Source organism: Protomyctophum parallelum (assembly GCF_964188405.1).
Source record: "Protomyctophum parallelum genome assembly, chromosome: 3".
Classification (NCBI taxonomy): Eukaryota; Metazoa; Chordata; class Actinopteri; order Myctophiformes; family Myctophidae; genus Protomyctophum; species Protomyctophum parallelum.
This window is the reverse complement of record NC_139698.1, coordinates 40,105,073-40,129,691: the sequence shown is the minus strand read 5'-3', so window position 1 is coordinate 40,129,691 and position 24,619 is coordinate 40,105,073. Positions and strand designations below refer to the sequence as shown.

Here is a 24,619-nt window from a genome sequence, read left to right as displayed (position 1 = left end):
AGGGGGGATGAGACCGTTCATTCAGGACGAAACCATTAATTCTAGATGCAATTCGTATCCTCAGATTAGTAGGGAACTAGCCCACGAGGATTATGTGTTGCCAAAGTAAATGTAAGATTATAGGTAGATCTGGCTAATTGAGTTTTGGATCCATCTAATCATCGTGGACGTGGTCATATTATGGTCAACAAACGCTGCATTCGCCGGAAAAAACTGCAAAAGCAATAACGATGCGAAGATGATTCGACGGTGCGATGGATGTCTATGAAGACACCGACACTGACACGCAGTCTATGAGGATGTTGTCGGATTTATCGTTATTTTAGGCATTTTAGTTGTATTATTGGGCCATGAATTCCTTAAAGCTTGTCCATCTATCGGCACTGAGTACAATCTGGTGGTGGGGGGTCGTGCCAAGCCCTACCGATGAGGGTGCTCTCCGGCACGGAGGCCACGGTGAACCTGGACACAAGGAACCGCATAAGGATTCATACAGCACATTCGCCTCCGAGTTCCTTGAATCTAGATATCTATCAGATGATGGTAAGAATCGTATTCAATGAAGTGTCTAGTTGTAACAGTAGGCCTATATATGTGACGATTTGAGCGTTGTCAAGCAAGTAGGCTATTCTCATTAAGATTTAATTTCAAGATGCAGTAGCCGATATGTTATTGCAAGATCTGTGCTGAACTGCAGTATAAAATATACAGGGACCGATCTATGTTGTATTTACTGATGTATTTGTTATATTCTGCACATTCATAACCAAAAACACCAACCCCAAGGTTTCAGCACCAAGGCCAGCTCCCTGCTAGCAGATGACGATGACCTCCCCCCACTTTTGTTTATCGGCTTTCTATGCGGGCGCGCTCATTCACACGCACACACACACACACACACTGACACACACACACACACACACACACACACACACACACACACACACACACACACACACACACACACACACACACACACACACACACACACACACACACACACACACACACACACACACACACAGTCTGAGCAAACTGTTGTTGATTGCCTCAATACATTCAAGTGTGTTTGTATGCAATCTACTAGACTCCCGTTTCTACCTTTTGCAGGCTATCCCTTCCCTACAGCCCCACCAGTGGATCCCTTTGCCAAGATCAAAGTCGTCGACTGTGGAGTAACTAAGGGCTGCATCAGGTTAGCAAAATATGCCCTCTGTCTCTCATTCTCTTATAACCTGCTCCCCTCTGCTTCCTAAGTAAGACAGGGCTCTTGTCCAGTGTAGAGAGAGAGAGAGAGAGAGAGAGACAGACAGTGCTCCAGCAGAATACAGGCTCATTCGAGTATCTACTCTGGGCAGTTAAAGGCATCATGCTGTGGAATCCTATTCATTTAAATAAGCTTGGTAACAGGAAGAGTAGGAATCAAAACATTCTTGGTACTAGGGAAATATGGGCACCAAAACAGAGTGGGCACCAGACCTCAAAAGAGAGGGCACAAGGGGAAATCTGGGCACCAAAATGTGTCTTTGCGTTCATATAACGCATTTTGCACCTGTCTGGCATGCGTATTACTGGAATGCAACTACATTTATATGATTTCTTTCCCCCACCCAAAATATGTTTAGTCAAATTTTATATTAGTTTGAGGTTAAGTTTAGCAATAGTTCTGGGAGGTTAAGGTGCCCACACTTCCTGTTATATTGGTTTGACATTGCAGTTATAGGTGGTCAACCTTTGTGGGTATAATACGTTTTATAAGTGCTCATGTTGTGTATTATGTCCAGGTACGGGAAGCCAGGATGTGATGCTGAGTCATGTGACTACTTTCTGAGTTACCGTCGCATTGGGACAGATGTGGAGTACGAGCTGAGTGCAGACACAGATGGATGGGTGGCTGTAGGGTTCTCCTCTGACAAGAAGATGGTGAGCATCTACATCATGAGACTTACCACACAATTAAATCGTCATTGTTTATTTATCTTTGACAGCATACAAATGTTGCACACTTATCCACATGAACCCTAACATCCCTATTCTGGGAATGTGATAATTGAAACATTCAGAGAAAACACATTGTAATCTTGTATAGATCTGCTTTTTCAACAAAGAGATTTGGTGTAGATGGGAAAAGGGAGGAGGGGGCATCCAAGTACAGACCCCTGGGGGACTCCGGGCAACCAAGTATAGGTTTAACCAAGTGGTTAAAATATGTTTCTATATAGCATGTGAAAAAAGAAAGAGAGGTCGCACAGCTCATACTCACGATGCAACAAACCTTTATTAAACCAACGTTTCGGCACCGAAATACCTTCTTCAGGGTATGATATAAATATATATATATAGCATAATTATAGCATCTATATAGCATGTGCCTATTTTGTCATGGCAAATATTAATATAGTGAATACTATTAATTTATCAACACATTTGACATTTTAATATATGTTGAAAATGATGACAGATATAAATGCTGTCCCAAATTATACATACTCAAATGTGTAAGATGACAAACAAGCTTTCAAATACAAAACAAAATAAAGTAAAACTCGCATGGTATAAAGCCACTGAAGATAATGCTAACTTTCAGCAATATTGTGCTTTTCCTTCTTGATGGACTAAAGAGAACAAATATAAACTTGACCATCTCATTTGGTATTTTTGGATATAGCCTATTTATATATTACTTTACCTTCCATCTGAATGTTTTTAACCTTTTTTTTAAAAATTTATTGTCAATTTGTATGCATTGTCTAATGTACTTTGCCAACAAAGTAATTCTGAATCTGATCCTGATGTCTTAAATGTGATTTATTTTTCTCATTAAAATATGTTTAAATTTTTATCACGTGAATGTAATTCCACTCTCTTCCTCAGGGAGGTGATGATGTCATGGGCTGTGTACATGATGATAATGGCCGTGTGAGGATCCATCACTTCTACAATGTGGGCCAGTGGGCCAAAGAGATAAAGAGGAACCCAGCCCGGGACGAGGAGGGCGTTTTTGAGAATAACCGGGTGACCTGCCGCTTCAAACGACCATTATATGTCCCTAGAGAGGAGACACTTGTGGACTTGCACCTATCATGGTACTACCTGTTTGCCTGGGGACCTGCTATACAAGGTGTGTTTCCTCCACACAGCAAAATCTCCAGTAGAGAATTTAGCTTGGTGTAAAAATGGACCCAAAATGCTGTTCACTTTATATAAATGTACGCTATTTATTTTCATTTTTGCTCCCATCTTACAGTATGTCATCTTACCTTTGCCAACAGGTTCCATCACAAGGCATGACATTGACGCTCCCCCCGTCAGTGACCACATGATCAGTATTTATAAGTACGAGGACATCTTCATGCCCTCCACAGCCTACCAGACCTTCAACTCTCCATTCTGCCTGCTCCTCATTGTAGCGCTCACCTTCTACCTGCTGATGGGAACACCCTAACCCATCACAGGAGGATAGGTGAAGAAGAGGAGAGAAGAGAAGAGAAGAGAAAAAAGAGAAGAGAAGAGAAAAAAGGAGAAGAGAAAAGATGAGAGGAGAGAAATCAGAGAGAAACCAGCAATAAGAGTATTTTCCATGTATAACTAATCACACAGCCTCCATCGAGTATACAATTTGCACAGGAGACTAGACGACATAAACAAAACAATAAATATATGGATTATATTAATATATAATATTTAATATATATATGAAAGATGGAGTGCCAATGTATTTTTCAAGTTTTTCATGTGTTTATGAGGTGACAGTACTTCATTAGACCTCTTGGTGTGGTTGTTATGTGCAATGATGTCTTCCATTTTAATTTAGGGTTTCTTCCTGGAGGCTGAAACCTTGACAGTCAAACGTGCCAATGAAAAAAACTGTGATATAGTGACATCACAATTTCATCCCCTCCCCTAACCCCTCCCCCTTTATCATGCGACAACAGCTGTGGGTGTAGCTTCAGTTCAGGTGAATCACCACCCATCACCACCCACCAGGCAAACCAGGCATACTTAATGGTCTGGTGGGCATGTCCACATAAAAAACATAATTTGAACAAATACTGTACACTTTTTCTTCCTCCTTATATTATATAATAATAATACTTGATGATCATGTTTTAGCCGGGTGGGAAAAAGCACGGTACTCCATCTTTCAGGTTTGGTATAGATCTGCAGTGCATTCACATACAAGGTACAATAAGATAGTGGCATTATAGTTTTAGGTAAAGATTATTTACATTTACATGCTATACTCTGGAACCTGCGTGTGCACTACATGAGTCAATGATGAACTCATAAGAATCATCATGGGACAGAGCGGGAATTGACTAATAGATAACAAAGGACATTTCATCATCATGGCAACAGATAAGGGGACTAAAGTAAAAGCTCTGTCCTGGCCTGGCAAACCATATAAGTATAGTCCAGAGGACAAGGTATTTACTGTAATAGAGTATTTAAGCCTTTAACACACCTTCACCTTTTCTGTATGTTTGACACCTATAGCATAGGGGATGTTAGTTAATTAGTTTATCATTACTCGCTCTCTCTGTGTGTGTGTGTGTGTGTGTGTGTGTGTGTGTGTGTGTGTGTGTGTGTGTGTGTGACGTGTGTGTGTGTGTGTGTGTGTGTGTGTGTTTGAGAGAGAGAGATGAGGGGGGAGAGAGAGAGAACAATAGCTGTGAAGTGTTTGGTGAGTCTTACTGAAGCAATAACACTCTGAACTCTCGGATTCTGTGGATGACATATTTGCATATTGATAAAGTTCTTCCCATGGGTTTAATGTTGTAGCCTATCAATTTGAAGTAGGCTAAGCATACTTATTTAAAGTTTATAAATGTACTATAGGCTACTGTTCCATATTGCAATGCTTCCCAATTAAAGAAGTGTTATACCATATGCCTGTGTTTGTAATCAATACACATGTTATCAATACATTTTGTTTTCAGTAAACTGTGGCTTCAGCCACAGATGCTTAGGTAGTTACCAAATACAATTAGATGAAAACGGCCACAAGACAATGTGAATTATGAGCTTTATTAACTCAATTAATTACTACATTATGTAATATGTAGGCTTAAGAGAGTAAAACGAATTAGACTACGTTACCCAGCCTTCCCCGCACCAGAACTACGTCATTTGTTTTGCTGTTTTGCTGCCTCGTGTGGTAGGAATTGGGAAAGGAGGAGGGCGGAACGACTCCGACTTGGATGAAGATGGCAGACGAGGAGGACTCGGGGCCAGAGACAGCACCTGTCTCCCCCCCGGAGAGCCCTCTAACTGCCCGGGCGCACTTCGTGTCCTTCTCCGAGAGCGTCCAACCGGCCGTAGACATGGTGAACCAACTATTCACCCAGCCGTCGTCCCTCAAATTCGACAAAAACATCAAGCAGGCCTTCTACAACACGGGGGCTATGATCTTCGTGGCTATCTGTTGCGGAGCCACGGTACTAGTTTACTTCATCCTGGAGGCCTTCCTCCGGCCGCTGCTCTGGGCCGTGTTGTGCGGTACTTTCCTCCATCCGTTCAAGTACTCCCTGGCCCGACTCGGTCGCTCGTGGCTCAGTGGCCTGCAGGACACCGGGACGCCGATCGTCGTGGGGACGCTGCTGATCCCCGTGTGGTGTGTGAACCATGTGATGGAGGCGTTGGGGAAGCTGGTGTTGGAGAGGCTCACGGTGTTGCTGGTGATCGGGGCGGGAGCCCCAATAATCTACTTTCTCTACCTGTTCTGGAGCGTCATTGGCATGCAGGTGGTCCTGGAGTACATCTGCATGGTCATCGGAACCGCTCTGGACTGCTTTCATTCCGTGTGGGTGAGTGGCAGGCAAGCACACACTGTCAATGTTCACAATTCTGAGTCTGGAGAGTTATGAACATTGAGTTCTCGGAATTACGGACATACCCTACTTTTCCGTGTCAGCAGTATCAATCATTAACTGGGTGAGTGAAGTAGACCTAGTACACAAATCCTCATGTTCATGTAACTTTTTGGAATTGTGAAGTGTACATTTGGTTCCATTCTGTACACTCAGGGACCAGGTCAATTAAAGGTAGAGGGGTAAAATTAAAGCAAAATATATGACTACTTTTATAACATTGGAAAATTGGCTGCGGAGTCAAATATCAGAATGCATATGTTTTGTCATGTGCCATGGGGAGTAGCTTACATGTGTTACATAATTACATGCCAATTCTACAGGACTGCAATGGGAATAATAACTTTATATCAATATCCTAGCTGATATTATATAGGCTACTATATGCAAATATGTTGTTGTGTATTGTAAATACATTAAGTCAGTGGTCAGCCAGGGAACATTGTAATAAACATTGTTGTAACAACAAAGCTGTGTGACTGTGTCACTCTGTGTCTGTACCCTGTCCTGGGGTCAGCCTACACATTTGGTTGAAATCATCAAGCAGTATTAAAACTCATACACACAGACTTCCAATTTCATTTAACATTGACTACCAATGTAACTCTTGAGAGTGCCCAAATATAAAAGTCCATTTTATAGACTAAAGTTAAATTAACATGCCGAATTCTGCTGTGCAGTGAGCCACATGTACAAACCCTGTGGAACAAGATATCTTTTGATTGATTTAGTTGACCTCATTTCAGATAGACTTGTGGTAAACGACACTTATCCTGTTACCTTTACCTCATCCATCAGTTGATCTTATTTCCAGCAATTTAGTTATCAATAGCACGTTATGCTGAAATGTACCAGGGTTCTCTTTGTGTCTGAGCAACGTGATGCAAATTATATTAAATCTATCTACTGGTCTATCCACTGTCCACATAATCTCTATAAATAGCTTAGTTGAAGCATTATTATTATTATTATTATTTATTTTTCTTAATTTTTTTTATTTTTTTGCAATATGTATTGCAATAATTGAATAGAACTTACGTAATTTCACCAGATACATTTACACTTCAATAGCTCTAAATTATTCCACTCTTGCAATAATTAGGGTGATTTTAGATGCAGAAATAAAGCAGTTGCTCTGGTTGACTCAACAACCAAGAACTGATTAAATCAGACCAGTTAGCAGAGTAAATGATGTTATCTACCACTATCATATGGTATATGCTGTTTTTCTTCCACAGTAGTCATAACAAATGCCAACCTGGAGACACACTGTCTCAATTTATGTCAGCCACATTGCATCCTTTGCATGTTACTATTGCACAACATGCATACACCGAGATGTTGTAGATGCTGAAATGATATATTGTGCAGCCCTAATGGAAAGTTCTTTGTGTGAAGCAGAGCCAGCTCATGGTGGTGAATTGATAGCTGACAGGGGCATCACATTACATGGCTTCCATACCAAATTGTTTCAATGAAGCTATTGTGCTTAATATGTGATAGACAGCGGGTACGCCGGGTAGTAAATATTCATTAGGCTTTGAATGATAGAGCGCCGAGCAGACGTTTTATCAGCCGCTCTAGCAATATCCTATCTCCCATTTTATCCATTTATCACTCTCATCTCCACCATGCTTCTTTCTCTTTCCCTCTCTCCAGGTGTGTACTGTGGTAATGGGCTACGTGTTGGCAGTAGCCTTTAAGTGGGGCCCCAGTACAGAGCGCTACCTGAGGGCCGTGTCGGTTCCTGTCTGGGCTATCTTGCTGTTCTTCCTGGGTGAGGAGGAGGACAAGAAGGAGACGAGGCTTAGGAAGCCTGTTGAGACAGGCTAGTAGGACAGAGTCAAGGAATTCATCTTTAATGCAGTTTCAACTTTGGGAGAGTCTTGACAAACTTGTCTCTGCAAGCTTACATTGTGAATGAAGCCAGCCAAATGTAATGCAAGTTTGAAAGTTATGGTATATCAAACCCCAAACAAACTATACTTATGATAAAGCACACTGTCCAAAGGACCAGAAGTCCACTGAGCTGGGTGCACGCACACACGCACGCACGCACGCACGCACGCACGCACGCACGCACGCACGCACACACACACATTCTATTTCTGAATTCTAGCGCCAGATGAGCCGGTCAGTATTTTTAGGTGCATGTGATGCACTGAGTAGTGCCAACCTTTTAACCTTAAAGCCTGAAATGTGAAATGTGTTTGAGACCTCACCGGAATTTAGATGGGACTGGTTTGGCTCTGCTGTGTATGAGAATCACAGGAGAAGTAAAAACTGAGAAGAAAAAAATAAAAGGTGCTTGAACTGACACATGTGCTCACTGTGTTTAGTGTCCCTCACTGGCTCGTGGAGAGTGCCAATATTTGTGGTTGTGGTCGCGCTCCTCATTGTGGGCTACCAAGAGAAACCGCCTGTTCCTGGGAAAGGTGAGATTGTGACACAGAGGCATACTTACAAAACACATGCTTCTGTGCACATGTGCATGCTGCTATATCCAGATAGGCACATATGAACTCTATACTCTCCATCTGTACAGCAACATGAGAGGAAGAGGAAGATCCCAAAATAATAAGGATCACTTTATTCATGACAGCTTGGGTTGGTCAGTCAAGCCCCTATATATCTGAACTGGGTCCATAAGACTGGTAGAATTATACATTGTAGGCCCTAAATCATTTGTTGAATGACAAATGGGCAATGACATGCCCAAAATAATGCTAGTTTGAAAGTGTTTAACGCAGTAGTACAAAAACGATGAAGGCCTACCCATGGTGATTCTACACACAGTCATACTGTGGTTCGTAACACCATCACCAACACGATCTGCCATTGATGCCTGGAGCTCTGTATATCCACTACTTTGTTTAATCCTTCCTCTCCTCACGCTCTTTCTCTCTAGGAGAGTTGTCAGGACAGGTATTGTCATTTGCTGCCAGCACCATCTACATGGCGATCTCCTGCAGCAAAATGCGCCTGAAATCAGAAGCCTCGCCTAAATGTGAGACGATACATTTACCCTCCTGTCTTAATTTTTTAGCAAACATTAGTAAAACTAGAACTGCACTCTGTCGAGTGCATACTTGCTTGTTGCACACTAGTAGGCCATGAATTGCCAACTAGTGCGCAAGTACTTTCGACCGCTATAAACTGTCAAATCTCAGTATCTCTGTGAAGGAACGTTTGAAAATTCTAATTATTAGGTGTAAAAAACATATTGTCATTACGTCACCATCGAAAACCAATTACACTCTGGCATTGGGTCCTTTAATCCACATATTTCTTATGTCATCATTGAGAGCTAGTTATACATATGCTATGTATATGTCATTTGTAAGTTGATTAGCGGTATACTGTGGTTACTTTGCGCCTACGCACCGTCCCAGCCAACCCGCCACTTTTGATGCGTATGCACCGTCCCAGCAAATTGTGCCTGATACGGCAGTGGTGCCAGATTACATACATGTATACACAGGAGCATTACCTTTAATCCTCCCAACACTAAAACATATCGTCATTACGTCACCATCAAAAACCAATTACACTCTGGCATTGGGTCCTTTAATCCACATATTTCTTACGTCATCATTGAGAGCTAGTTATACATATACACACCATGTAATCTGGTCCCAGCAAATCAGGCACAATTTGCTGGGACGGTGCATACGCATCAAAAGGGCGGGTTGGCTGGGACGGTGCATACGAGTCCCAGGCGAAACTATTACTTGCGCGCTCTGCTTGCGCAAGTAATAAATCACTGACATCCTTTCCAGGCAAAGAGACTGTGGACACCGTGGGCCCTGGTTCGTTCCCCACCGCCCCAGGCTTCCGCAGGGGCTCCCGACCAACGCTGGGCGGCCTCTTCCAAAAGGAGAAGAGCCCTAGCAAGGCCAGTGACATCTATTTCGTCCTGCTGGTCTGGGCCATTGTACTAGTTCAGGTCTGGCTTAACCTGTGGATCCTACAGCTACTGCCTATCCCTGTGGCTGGTAACACACACACACACACACACACACACACACACACACAGCAAATATGTACTGTATTTCCACATAAACAGAAATACAAGAACACATTGAAGGACATAAACACTGCCAGTGCAGTCATACAATAAGTAAACGTTCAGTTACAAACTGCCTAGATGCCAGAACAATGTTACATAATATAGTTAACATACTTGTCAGACACAGCAGACATCAATCATGGATAAGGGAAACCACGTGTCCTCCAATTTGTAGTACAAAAAGCAGTACCTTTTTGAGACGCCGGCCATTTGAAAGCCCCTCCTTGTACCCCACGCTGCCAAATATAAAAGTTTACATCTGTAGCCTAGCTGCGAGATGGTTGATCACACTAAAGAGTAATGTACGTAGCATTAATTGACTGTCTAATGTGTCTTAGTGTGGATGATAAAGAAGCTGGTGGTCCACTTTGGTCTGAAGAGCTTTGCTGAGCGGACACTTCACTCGTGGTGGGCTGGTCTGGAGGAGTTTGGACGTGAGCGTCAGGAAGCGCTTATGCCCGGACCAATCAAAGGCCTTGCTCTGTTTATGCTCCGAATTGATACCAAGGTAATGCCTCTGGCTTCCTCTTCCTGGTTTGAAACTTCCTCATCAACACACATAATACACACTCTGTCTCCTCCATTGACACATACAGAACATGCATCATAAACAACGTCCTTCACTGTCCCTGATGACCGTCAAAGCCTGTCTGCTCTACAGCGAAAACTGCCGGTGAGATCCCAGTTAGGGGTGTATCGAAGAGAGAATATATTACGCACTTAATTGCACATAAATCACACTGCATCACAGGTCATTTAGCTGAAGAAGTTCCTTATGGGTACTATAATACTACTTTAGAAGATACTTTAGAAGTTTAACCCATTAAAACCGAGAAAGCATCTGTGTCATTTTATAATTTTGCGTCGGCTATTCAAAAACAGCTTGTACATCGGCTATTTTTGAACATTTTTTGAAAGATCTTGAAAGTGTGAGAATTACTGATTTAGAGTCACCCTCCGGTCTTAATGGGTTAAATGATTTTGTATTTGTTGTCTTCTTGTTGTGACCTGCCCTAGTCACCTCTTCTGAACTGTTATCACAACACAGTATATCGGATCCATACTCCCATTCCAGAAACAGCCACTGCCCTTCCCACCTCCTCCTGATTCCCTTATTGCCTGCACTGTACCCAAGCATCGGCCATGTTCTTGTAGTTGCTCGGGTACATGTGGTGATTGTTGCACAGAATCTTTCCAATAACAATGCCCAATGTCTCTTTGTCTCCTTCCCCCAAGCTCTGGCATTGGCTTAACAAGCAGGTAATGATCTGGGGTGGAATGGGTTGCTGAGAAAGACCTACGTGTGAGTGAAAGAAAAAGAATAAGAAGAAAGCAACGCGTGCAGAAGTTAGAGCCAGACCGATATTGGTCTGGCCGATACAGTATATCGGCCATAATTTGGCTTTTTAGATAACATCGGTATTGGCAATTATGCATCCGATGAGTCCTGATTTTTAACAACTTTCAACCTAGCATCCGTATTTTGGGCATAATAGGTGAAAATGTTCAAATGTTATTTTAAAGATATCTTTCAAAACATTGGTATTCGGTGGGCTAGGGCTCTCTGAAATCGGCATTGAACCAAAAAATCTGGCATCGGTCGGGCTCTAGTGGAAGTGCATAAGAGCGTGTATGAGAGAAAAAAATAGCTGTGTGTGTGTCTGTGTATGTGTACAGTAACTGGGAGCACTTTTAGTAACTTGGACTGATGCTCGTCCATCCACTGTCATCATCCATCCATCCTGACTCAAGTGTTCATCTTTTAAACATCCATTCAGCCTGTCTCTCTGCGTTAATCCCTTCACTGATTCCACTGCTGCCCTGCTTCCCTGCTTTCTGCTGCTCTTGATCTGAAGCTACGGCAGGGGGAGCTCATTGGCTCCTGAACCCCTTCCATATCTTCACTGCTGTGATCCTAATGGCGAGCTGGCTTTAGAGTGTGTTTGATTTGCATGTGGAGATGTGCTAGCCGGGCCAGAGCAACCTTGGCTGGGGGTAATGGAGTGGGCAAGAGAGAGAGAGAGAGGAGGGGGGGGGGCTCAGTCAGTGTTTCCCCTGATTAACGGATTGGAAGAGAAGAGTTTTGAGAGCACAGTTCAATCGATAATTGAATGGTTCAGCTGTCTGTTCTCTTGATATGTGCAAAGTAACTAAAAGCTCTCTTTCTGGTTACATAGCCTGATGAGGTTGATTTAGGCAGATGTACTGTACTGCAAGGGGAAACACTGTCTTGGTCTGATGCTAGAAGACTTCCTAGGATCTAAACTTTAACACTCAACACTCACATCAATGCTTTAGATTCTAAAGCATTGATGAGAGTGTTGAGACTGGTGAGACTTTATCTAATGATCTATACTTATGACTGTGACCTTGTCAAAAGCAACTCCTTTAGTTGGCAGGTAAGTATTATTATACATGTCGTAGGTTCAAGAATCCCATTTGGAAGTGTTTTCAAAGATACTTGGCTAACACAGGCAGCTATAGAATATATTTTGGATGTATGTAAATACTGCAGTAGGGGTGCAACAGTTAATCAAATTAATCAGTCTAGTTGATTATAAAAAATATGTAACAGTATAAAATAGGGTTTAAGTGGTTAATAAGACGATTTAGTCAAAGTAAAAATATCAGTATAAAAAATGTGTTGATATACACTGTATACATTCTTTTAAATGATTATGCAAATGTATTACTACTTCAATTTATCAAAGTTAAATAATCACAAAGAAGACAATCTTAGTTGCAGCCCTACTCTGTATAAAATTAATGAGATAATCTTGTTTTTAGACGTTAAGTGTGTATACAGTGACTGTCATGTAAAATCAGCCTTGTGTAAAACCAATAGCATACAGACTTCTACCCAAGAAGTATCTACTAACAAGTAATTGACCTCATTAACTAATAACTGGATTTAACACACACACACACACACACACACACACACACACACACACACACACACACACACTATACATACATACTGTACCGTACATAAACAGTTTAGACTAAGGGCATGTTCATACTGTCTACCTTAAAAAAATAAAAAAGGGAGTGAAGGCTTTCCATAACTATTAGAATTACCAAAAGGAGACCACATAGCACAAAATGCCTTTAAAAGGTGCTGATCATTTAGTTGACTTTTTGAGAAATGCACATACTGTATGTATGATATGGGCTGATTTTTAATCAGGTGGCCAACCACGACAAATTGTTGTCTTTTTTTATTTTTTTAGATATTTCTTTTGCGGCTTACGCCTTTTATTGATTTTTGAAGGGACAGACAGTAGGCTGACAGGAAACGGGAGAGAGATGGGGGGATGACATGCAGTAAAGGCCGTGTCGGGTCCGGGAGTCGAACCCGCGGCACACTGCGACTGGATTACCAGTCCGGTGCCCAGACCGTTACGCTACGGCCTGGGCCCAAATTGTTGTCTTGAGACTGCTGGCTCAACCCTCTGCAACAAGTCTTCACATTCAGACACATGGTTGTGATATGTATGCCCCGTACTGCGGTCAGCTGTGGTACCGCCACCACCCTCCTCTGCTTGAACTAAAAGCCAAAACTAGTACCCATGAATGCAGAGCCGCTAGTCCACGCTGATGGCTTCTAAATTATGTGAGCTATGTTATGGGAACAAAATGTCCCCACCCTTCCTTTTTTATTTTAATACATTTTCAGCTAAAGGTGGCAGTGTGTTTTTTTTCCTTCATAACAGTGTGAACACACCCTAATCAGTGAATATGTTAAGAGTCAGCTGCTGGCTTGCAGGCTTGTGGCATTGAGAAACCTGTACTGTGTAATCACAGCATTGCGGTGGGACAAATTGGCACACCTGAGTGTGGAAAGGTGACAGGCAAGGGGACATAACTGCTATAACTCTATTCTATTCTACTATTCTGTGTGTGTGTGTGTGTGTGTGTGTGTGTGTGCGTGCGTGCGTGTGCAACTATTCTGGCTTTCGGTCCATTGAATAGTCTACTTTTATTGTCCTCAACGTGGCAGTTGTAGGCTGCAGTTTAGATCCAAAATGGAGACGGCCCCCTCAGAATGGAAGGATATAGGTTTCTCCATGACTGCGTCCAGCCAATGTATACCCAAACCTATTTTGAATGATGCTGACTTTCTGTGTCTTCCATTTTCCTTTTCTCCACCTCTCTTTCTCCCTATCTTTGTTTTCTCTGTCTGTCTGAACAGATGATTGTGTGGTTGGAGCGATCCCTGGACAAACTCATCAGCATCTTCATCATCTTCCTCCTGGTCACAGGGACACTGCTCATGGCTCTGCTGCTCACTGCTATGGTGAAGATTGTCCCTTTAAAGTTGCCATATTTAATGTCTCTGACACACTGTGGTTCAGCACTAACTTCCTCTGTCCCGTTCAACAGAGTTACTTTAGGTCTCTGTCTTTGACTCCCAGGTTCACCATGAAAGTAACTTTAGGTCTCTGTCTTTGACTCCCAGGTTCACCATGAAAGTAACTTTAGGTCTCTGTCTTTGACTCCCAGGTTCACCATGAAAGCGTTCATATGATCGAAGTCACCAGTAACCTCATCAATGAGACCGTGTCCAACCATCCTGAGTGGGCCAAGTATGACACTCTGACTGGAAGATACGTTTTCAGAGATCACACAGCATGATTTCTTAATCGTTGGCTCGGACTAGTTTGGAATTGCAATGCCCGATCTCATCCAAGTTTATTTTTACCCCTCCACCCCATATCCCCCCCCATGTCTGCCCCTCGCTCCAGTTGGCTCCCAGAGGCACGTGTGGTCCAGAAGGCTTTGAACTCGGCTGCTACTAACGTCTATCAACATGGCAGAGAATGGATAACGTTCAAGGTGAGTGCTGAGCATCGCGCCTACTCTGATAATTGTCTCTTGTCTCTCTGTCATGGAACGTTGGGAGTTCATCGATCTTAATGGATTGGATATATTCATTCTATTTCTTTGTGCGTGCAGTTACATAAGATGCTAGGAGATAAGGCGAACCACACTGCAGTTATCGAGAAGCAGGTTCTTGATCTTTGGGACAGATTGTACCACTCCTGGTTTGTCAAGGTAACATACTGTAAGGGGCTTCCCTTCACCTAAGGGACTGGGTTGCACATTAGCCCCTGCTAAAATAAAATAAAAACCCCAAAAACATCATCACTCATAATCTCTCTGTGTGATGTGCATATTACAGAATGTGACTAATTCTGGTCGCCACCGAGGTCAGAAGTTGTCGCTCAACAGACAGAACAGCTGGCTTGGTGACATCCTGGACTGGCAGGACATCGCCTCCTTTGCGCAGGAAAACATTGAGACCCTGCTTTCTGTAAGTGACTGTGTTTAAAAACATGTACCGTTTGATGCATGCTGCTGGGTTTTTTGTTTATGCCATCTGTGCGTTCTTTTGCTTAATAGATCCTGGAGTCTCTGTGGGTATTAATGAGTCGGAACGTTGGCCTGCTCATCACTACGACAACCACGCTTCTTACCATCTTGTTCCACAGCGGCACAGCCCTGCTCAACTTTGTCCTGAGTGTGGTAAAGAACATCCTCATAACATTATAGTGGTAGAAATCATACCTTGGCGGTTGTTTCATTGAGGACCTGATGTGTTTAAACTTAAAGGACATTAAGTATCACATTTTGGTTCCTTCAATGTCATCTCCAAAACATGGTAGATAAGAAAACACAGAAACGATACATTATTTGAATGCCTAAGTAGACATATACTGACATAATTATGCTGTCAGACCGGGTAACGTTATGTGGCTATCATACATTGTTTTGTATGTTTTTATGACACCAAGTTTTAATGGTGATGGATCACGTGGCGACACCAAACATGAAACGACTCCATCAGCGTCCTTTAAACACTTGAACCCGGGTGTCCCTATTTTGGCATGGCATTATAGGCAAAAAGATAACTACAATATTATTATTTATTTTTGTCATTAAGAGTGACATTGGTGTGGACTAGACAGAGAGTATCAGCGTTGATCCCAGATGTCTGTCCAGCTGTCTTTGACACTGAAGACAGAACTGTTACAAAGCAGCCTCTTGATCAACAGATTGGCCATCTGAATGCATAAAAGAGGACAAATGTTAATGTGGAATCATGTGCCAAACCTGCTCTGGATTGAATGTACAATGCATGGATACATGTGATACAAGTGATACATCTTTGATGGGTATAACAATTGTATTGGCTTACTTACAGTTACAGTGGAGTTTATGTTTGACATATATGCATGTATGTATGTATGTACTTTATGCATGTATGTATTTAGGTTATCTTCCTGACCACATTGTTCTATCTGCTGAGCTCCAGCGGGGACTACTACAAACCTGTCAACTGGGTGATAAGCCTGACACCCCTGTCTCAGCCTGGACCCTCCTCCACTATCATAGGCATGTCTGTAGAGGAGGCCATCCGGTATGCACACACACACACACACACACACACACACACACACACACACACACACACACACACACACACACACCACCTAAAATGTTGTACATTAAAGTCCCTAAAGATATAAGAGTTTTAGATTGTAATATTTGATATTTTGTGTTTGTGTTGTGTCTCAAGAGGGGTGTTTGACGCCTCTCTGAAAATGGCTTGCTTTTATGGACTCTACACGTGGCTGACGCACACCATCTTTGGCATCAACATTGTCTTCATCCCATCTGGTGAGTGTGTAATGCTTAATTGCACTACGTCGTATGACGTAGTTCAAGTATACATCAGGCTTCACTTGCCGTTTTTGGCGAGATCCAGCAGTGACATTTCTAACGGTCTCCTTGTGTCTCTGTAGCGTTGGCTGCCATCCTGGGTGCCGTCCCTTTCCTAGGGACGTACTGGGCAGCGGTGCCTGCCATGTGTGATCTGTGGTTGGCTCAGGGACAGGGGGTCAAGGCTCTGCTGCTGCTTGTCTGCCATCTTCTGCCAACCTATTTTGTAGACACAGCCATCTACTCGGACATCTCCGGGTATGTGTGTGTGCGTGCACAACAATGACATGTCAGAGGTGTGTGGTATCCACCATGGGTGGGTATTGGGAAATAAATCGGTGCTGCAGCCTTGTGCAGAAGCAGTTTAACAATTTATTCATTTTAATGTTTGTAACCGTAATTGTTTATAGACAGTTCAAATGACCTGTGCGCAAACCCTTATAACCCTTCAGTGGCTGCATATAAACTATGACTATGTTAAACATGGACAGCTTACTGTAGACCTTACAACGGTTTACAGCAGGCATGCTGTAGATCTACTAACTGTTCTACTGTGTAAGCAGAGTCCCCAGGACTCTATAGTAGACCCCCTCCTTCTGTACACTAAATGTTTGGCGAAAATAGCAGATTTACAAGCTCACGTGTTGTGTTACAACATATTGTGAGTTCTTTATCTGCCATGTGGTTAATTTACACTCACTGAAAATAGCAGATCTACAAGCTCACAATGCATCACAATTTGTTGTGAACTTGGAGCTCGGATGCTATATTCATTGCGAACGAAGTGAGCACTAACTATAGTAGATGGCCAAAACGGTCTGTGTGCGTGTAACACCTCCCGCCAGCCACCAGAGGGCAAAAGATTGGGAGCAAACTAATACGAACTGAAATTAGCCTGTCGCTAAGTCCCACCCAAGCCCGTTGTTGGCCAATACCACGTTAGCAACGGTTACTAGGTTAGGATCCTGGTCACGCGAAGCAGTGTCAATAAATATATTTGCTGTACACATCATGTGTGGACCTCAGAAAGAGGGTTTGTTTTCTTACCTGTTATGAGCAAACTAGTCCATTCCATGAATTATTTCGCTCCGTTGTGCAGTTTAATAGTATCTATAAAAATAGGCTCTCATTGACTTCCATTGTAACGGGAAACAGCTCTCAAAATCAGTCAGTTAGCACATAAGCGAACACAACAAAAGCTGATTCTGACAGTTTATGACATCAAGAAAACTCATGCCGTTTTATTTTTGTCTTTTGATAGATTTATAAAGTAACTATATTGGTTGGAGATATACAGCGGTTCTGGTGTTCCTCGATCGTTTGTAAACAAGTCGCCATGCTGTTTGAGATGCACCCAGCTGCAGTCCCAGACATTTCTCCTAAAGCTTCTCCCTCAAACACGTCCAAAATTGTGTATGTTGTTTGCGACAAGTGGACGAGATCAGATACATTATTTTGTTTACATCCAACGGTCTGGATGGTAAGTCTGGGACCGAGGCTATACTTCAGGAGTGTGTGTACAGATTTGGACCAATCAGATCGTTTTGTAGACAAACTTGTCGGGGTTGCCAAGTCTGCTTATTTCCCGCTACTTTTGGCTTAAGGCTAATAATTAGTACTGTAATACATTACCAAAACATTAGTTATCATAGACATAGGCCTACATAGTATTTATAATGATGAATGCATACAATATTTCTATTAGGATTATATATGGTCATATTATTGTGTTTGTTTTGGCTTGTTTTTCTTGATTTGGCTTTAAGAGTTGGCTTGTTTTTGGAGGTGGGTTGGCTTATATCTCTCACACAATGTGGCAACACCGAAGTCAAAACAAAAACATGTTTTATTAAAAATAAAACCGCATGAGTTTTCCTGTCATAAACGGTCATAATCAGCTTAGTGTTCTAAAAGAGTGAGTTTGAGAGTTGTTTCCCCGTTACAATGGAAGTAGATGAGAGCCTATTTTTAATTCTAATATGTAGGCTACTATTAAACTGCACAACGGAGCGAAATAATTCATGGAATGAACTAGTTTGCTCATAAGGTAAGAAAACAAACCCACACATGCTGTACAGCAAATATATTTATTGACACTGCAAAACCATTTTGACCAGCATTGAAAGCTTGACCAGGATCCTAACCTAGTAACCGTTTCTAACGTGGTATTGGCCAAGAACGGGCTTGGGTGGGACTTGGCGACAGGCTAATTGGAACATGTGTCAGACTACCACAAAAGCTTTGTTCGCTTCCTGCGTTTACGCGTCTTACTTGTAAATCAGGCTTTAGTTTTACTGCAATGTAATTTAGGTGCTTTTAAGTTTTATTGAAAATGTTGAAGTTTAAAGTGTTTGTTTCCCTCACTCAGGGGTGGCCACCCCTACCTGACAGGCCTGGCGGTGGCAGGTGGAGCCTACTATCTGGGTCTGGAGGGAGCCATCATAGGCCCCATCCTCCTCTGCATCCTGGTGGTAGCGGCCAACATCTACAGCGCCATGCTGATGAGCCCCAACTCTGCCGTTGCCACTCCTGTACAGACCTCCTGGCCTCACCACCCCGTCAGGTAAATACTAAAATGCATGTATGCTCAACACATTAGCCAGATCCCAATGATTTTATGCCTCCTCGCCTCCCTCCGCCCTATGTCTTCCAGCAGTGTTCAGTGTTAAGGTGAAATTGGTGACCTGCTTTGGACTAAACAAACATCAGTGATTTATGTTCAAACATTGACGTTATGTGAAGTCCACAAAATGGTCGCATATTTCGGCAGGTCACCAATCCCACCGTAACACTGTCATGCTAGAGGATGGGTTTGGGAACCCATCGCCTCCGAATTTGAGGTTTGGTATGTTGCTACTTGCTAGTATACAGTAAATAAATATGGCTTCACATATTAAGGAAATATTGAAATAATCATCTCACCCTGACCTTAATGTTATCTTGTTTGTCACTTTCAGGTCCTTCGTAGACACTCCTACTACGTTAAAGCACGATAGAGAATGAGAGGGTGTGCATCTCATCTCTATGGAACATCCCCAAGCTTTCTATTGGCTGATTACACTGACCTTCCCCATGCCGCCCCGCTCTACAGGGTTGGCACAGTGTAATGTATGCTAACTGCATAATTTCTCAGTCTCAGCATCTCTGTTGGTGTTCTAAATCAACAGAACTAAATTAAAAATGACAACATTTTATCATCGCCCATCATACGGTGGTATGTGGTAACCCAAATGATTTTATTAAAATCTCTAAAATCCCTATTATTTCAGAAGTGCACTGCATGGCTATGCACTGTCTGTACGCCCTACCTCCCTCCTGTTGGAGGCTCTAGTTGACATTGTAGTGCAGGTTGCCATGTAGAAAGATGAAAAGAATGTTTTTGTGTGCGAGTACGTTTTATGAGGCGTGTTTTGAACATAATGCTTGATTTCTCATGAATCTTAAAGGTGATATTTAGTGATATTTGTTTTTGTTAAGTGTTCAATAGCTCTATATTCCCAGGTGAATCGCAGCCATAGAGTATTTTGTTCAGTAACAGCCGTCTCCAACTCTTTACTAAACAGAAAATACGTTTTCTGATTGGAATACCAATTTAATCTGAGAGAGAGAGAAAACTCAATATAGGAAAAAAAAAAAAAATTAGAAGTGAAAAGAATTGAACAATATAATATTGAAGACCCCTGTTACGGAACTAACACTAGAATGATTACAGAATCAGATTATAGAGCTTTTTTATATAGGGATGTTTTAACCCATTAAGACCTGAGGGCGATTCTACAAATGCCTTCTAAATCAGTAGCTCTCACACTTTAAAGATTTTTGAAAAATGTTCAAAAATAGCAGATGTACAAGCTCTATTTTGGAATAGCCAACGCAAAAATCTAAAATGACACATACTTTTGCGGTTTTAATGGGTTAACAGAATACTTTTTGTTTTAAACAAAAGATATCACTTATAGCACATTTTAATGTGTTGATGTCTTTGAACTTGCTGTGTAAGTTCATGGCTCGTACAGCATGTACTGTAACACTCAGCCTCCCAGACCAGTCCTCACTACTGTTGTTTCTCTTTTCATATCGGTACTGTTAAATTATGACTATTGTTTAGTTTCACTAATGAGTACATTCTTTTTTACTTAATAGCACAGTCATTGTTTAGGTGCTGTGAGTACTTTGTCAAAAGACCTACTCAAAACACGTTTGGTTAGAGAGTCCAACCTGCTTCCATTTCACTTCTGTTACCCAGTGTTCTGTAGGTATGTTGAGAAATTAATTTAAGTATCTATTTATTTGTTTCCAACGTGCTGCCTGCACAAATTTCTTAATTACATGAGTAAAACAGATACACATACACACTTTACTTGGTTTAAAAATAGGAAAAAAAAGAAGGGCTGCAGGGATCAGTCAGTGGCTCTTATAGATGGGTGCTCTTCGGTGATACAGGTGAGATTATGCACAAATTTCTTTTTTTTTTACTTGGTGTCATAAAATAAACTACAATTTGTGTTTTCTACTCACCTGAGACAAACAGAGCCCACTAAAGTACAGTAGAAGCACCTTTTCCACAAGAGAGAATATAAAGTAGCTTACATAATTCAAAGCTTTAATAGTCAACCCTTACAGATGAGTCATCTGTGTAATGCACATCATTTATATCATACATGGCTACTGCGTTAGCCGCCTGAAGGTGGGAGGACCGTAATATGTTCTGGGTTGAATTGGACTAAACCTGTGGTTTAGCAACTGTTACCAGTAATGTAATCTTTGTGACGTACCATTGCTGTTTGTTTTTTACTGAAAGTGCACTAATGAATAAACATCATTTGAATTACAGTTGAGTTGTAAGGTGTCTTCATTGCTTTGTACTTAATTGTCTCCACCAGGCTGAAGGACGTAGCCAGAGACTATTGTTACCTTAAATTTAGTTTATCTTAAACTAAATCTCTGCAGATTTATCAACCATTCTAACATCCAAAACGGTTCTTAACTTCTTACCCAGGTGTGCTGATTCAGCACACTTATATGGTGTTCCAAGTGTGATTTATCATTCAGCACTGCTGAATGATACAATCACACTTGGAACACCATATAAGGGCAGTTTTTGAAGATCTGGATCTTTGGATCCAGATCTGCCGAAGTTTAAATCAGGCTTAATAAGTTAAGTGAATTGAACATGGTAATACTATCGACATACGTTATTTGAGACTTTTGGGTCCTAATGCATAATATACAGTAATGATTTTAATGAACATAATTCAGATTTCTGACATTTTCTGTGATTCTTCTTAAAGCAAATTATATTTGTGATGTAAATAATGCTAATAATGGAACATTTCTGGTATTTATGACTGCTAAAACTCACTGTAACCAGGTTCACGGCAGAATGCTACATCTTGGAACGACCGAAAGGTATTTTTACAGCAAGTTTCCCAATAGGGCCACAATTTATTTTTACCTTTCATACAAATAACAAGAATCCTTTGAATAAAAAACTATCAGTTTCAGAAATACAGTTCAAGGACACAGTCCAATGTTTATCAGACATTTTCCAAAAGTTTCCAAAATAGAGAAAATTCTACAAGCTTTAGATTACATACAAAACATAGATTTACAAAACATTTCAAAGTAAAAAGTTCCAGCATGTGTCTCCACAGTAAGCTGAATTTTACAAAGTGTGAATGGAGTTAGGTGAAAGTGATTTTTTGACGTGCCACTATCTGCCATTATAAATTTCTCAAATTTGAAAGCACTATATTTCTAAAACTATGAAACATTTCAAAGATTCCTTTTCAGGCAAACATGTCCACCATAAGATGAACCTAAGTAGGCTAGAATGGGGTTGGTAGGTTTAAGTATGAAGGACTAGTAGCATGCCAAAGTTTGTGCTATTGCCATAGAGAATGCATTGGGCGTTTAAGTTAAATAACTCAGAAACTACAAGACATTTCAAAGTAAAACGTTCCAGCATGTGTCTCCACAGTAAGCTGAATAATAAAAAGTGTGAATGGAGTTTCTAGGTGAAAGTGACTTTTGACGTGCCTATAGAGCTGCCATTGAGCCCCATGTTAAATGTCTCAAATTTGAAAGCACTATATTTCTAAAACTATGAAACATTTCAAAGATTCCTTTTCAGACAAACATGTCCACCGTAAGATGAACCTAAGTAGGCTAGAATGGGGTTGCTAGGTGTAAGTATGTAGGACTAGTAGCATGCCAAATTTTGTGCTATTGCCATAGAGAATGCATTGGGCGTTTAAGTTAAATAACTCATAAACTACAAAACATAAAAATAAAAAAAAGTTCCAGCATGTGTCTCCACAGTAAGCTGAATAATAAAAAGTGTGAATGGAGTTTCTAGGTGAAAGTGACTTTTGACGTGCCTATAGAGCTGCCATTGAGCCCCATGTTAAATGTCTCAAATTTGAAAGCACTATATTTCTAAAACTATGAAACATTTCAAAGATTCCTTTTCAGGCAAACATGTCCACCGTAAGATGAACCTAAGTAGGCTAGAATGGGGTTGCTAGGTGTAAGTATGTATGACTAGTAGCATGCCAAATTTTGTGCTATTGCCATAGAGAATGCATTGGGCGTTTAAGTTAAATAACTCATAAACTACAAAACATAAAAATATAAAAAAGTTCCAGCATGTGTCTCCACAGTAAGCTGAATAATAAAAAGTGTGAATGGAGTTTCTAGGTGAAAGTGACTTTTGACGTGCCTATAGAGCTGCCATTGAGCCCCATGTTAAATGTCTCAAATTTGAAAGCACTATATTTCTAAAACTATGAAACATTTCAAAGATTCCTTTTCAGGCAAACATGTCCACCGTAAGATGAACCTAAGTAGGCTAGAATGGGGTTGCTAGGTGTAAGTATGTAGGACTAGTAGCATGCCAAAGTTTGTGCTATTGCCATAGAGAATGCATTGGGCGTTTAAGTTAAATAACTCATAAACTACAAAACATAAAAATAAAAAAAAGTTCTAGCATGTGTCTCCACAGTAAGCTGAATAATAAAAAGTGTGAATGGAGTTTCTAGGTGAAAGTGACTTTTGACGTGCCTATAGAGCTGCCATTGAGCCCCATGTTAAATGTCTCAAATTTGAAAGCACTATATTTCTAAAACTATGAAACATTTCAAAGATTCCTTTTCAGGCAAACATGTCCACTGTAAGATGAACCTAAGTAGGCTAGAATGGGGTTGCTAGGTGTAAGTATGTAGGACTAGTAGCATGCCAAATTTTGTGCTATTGCCATAGAGAATGCATTGGGCGTTTAAGTTAAATAACTCATAAACTACAAAACATAAAAATATAAAAAAGTTCCAGCATGTGTCTCCACAGTAAGCTGAATAATAAAAAGTGTGAATGGAGTTTCTAGGTGAAAGTGACTTTTGACGTGCCTATAGAGCTGCCATTGAGCCCCATGTTAAATGTCTCAAATTTGAAAGCACTATATTTCTAAAACTATAAAACATTTCAAAGATTCCTTTTCAGGCAAACATGTCCACCGTAAGATGAACCTAAGTAGGCTAGAATGGGGTTGCTAGGTGTAAGTATGTAGGACTAGCAGCATGCCAAAGTTTGTGCTATTGCCATAGAGAATGCATTGGGCGTTTAAGTTAAATAACTCATAAACTACAAAACATAAAAATAAAAAAAAGTTCCAGCATGTGTCTCCACAGTAAGCTGAATAATAAAAAGTGTGAATGGAGTTTCTAGGTGAAAGTGACTTTTGACGTGCCTATAGAGCTGCCATTGAGCCCCATGTTAAATGTCTCAAATTTGAAAGCACTATATTTCTAAAACTATGAAACATTTCAAAGATTCCTTTTCAGGCAAACATGTCCACCGTAAGATGAACCTAAGTAGGCTAGAATGGGGTTGCTAGGTGTAAGTATGTAGGACTAGTAGCATGCCAAATTTTGTGCTATTGCCATAGAGAATGCATTGG

The 24,619-nt window shown here is 41.2% G+C and overlaps 2 protein-coding genes across 2 annotated transcripts; both read left to right on the top strand.

Annotated features, from left to right (window-relative positions):
• Positions 1–350: 350 nt before the first annotated feature.
• Positions 351–3,445, top strand: frrs1l (ferric-chelate reductase 1-like; the record flags this gene model as incomplete). The annotated part of the gene is made up of 5 exons (XM_083762146.1): positions 351–543; positions 1,111–1,195; positions 1,785–1,923; positions 2,875–3,121; positions 3,273–3,445. The coding sequence occupies 5 exons, from the start codon at positions 351–353 to the stop codon at positions 3,443–3,445; spliced, it is 837 nt and encodes a 278-aa protein (XP_083618272.1).
• Positions 3,446–5,186: 1,741 nt separating this feature from the next.
• tmem245 (transmembrane protein 245) lies at positions 5,187–21,498 on the top strand. The gene is made up of 17 exons (XM_083760801.1): positions 5,187–5,807; positions 7,530–7,647; positions 8,210–8,305; positions 8,779–8,877; positions 9,650–9,865; positions 10,278–10,447; positions 14,135–14,239; positions 14,446–14,528; positions 14,688–14,778; positions 14,899–14,997; positions 15,125–15,256; positions 15,346–15,468; positions 16,218–16,363; positions 16,523–16,623; positions 16,749–16,923; positions 19,034–19,228; positions 19,623–21,498. The coding sequence occupies exons 1-17, from the start codon at positions 5,202–5,204 to the stop codon at positions 19,666–19,668; spliced, it is 2,601 nt and encodes an 866-aa protein (XP_083616927.1). The 5' UTR covers positions 5,187–5,201; the 3' UTR covers positions 19,669–21,498.
• Positions 21,499–24,619: the final 3,121 nt, after the last annotated feature.

Excerpts from the sequence above, each read along its gene's own strand:
- tmem245 (XM_083760801.1), top strand. The coding sequence starts at position 5,202 with ATGAAGATGGCAGACGAGGAGGACTCGGGGCCAGAGACAGCACCTGTC. Across the intron at positions 10,448-14,134 it reads TGCTCCGAATTGATACCAAG|ATGATTGTGTGGTTGGAGCG; the intron begins GTAATGCCTCTG and ends CTGTCTGAACAG. Across the intron at positions 15,469-16,217 it reads TCAACTTTGTCCTGAGTGTG|GTTATCTTCCTGACCACATT; the intron begins GTAAAGAACATC and ends GTATGTATTTAG.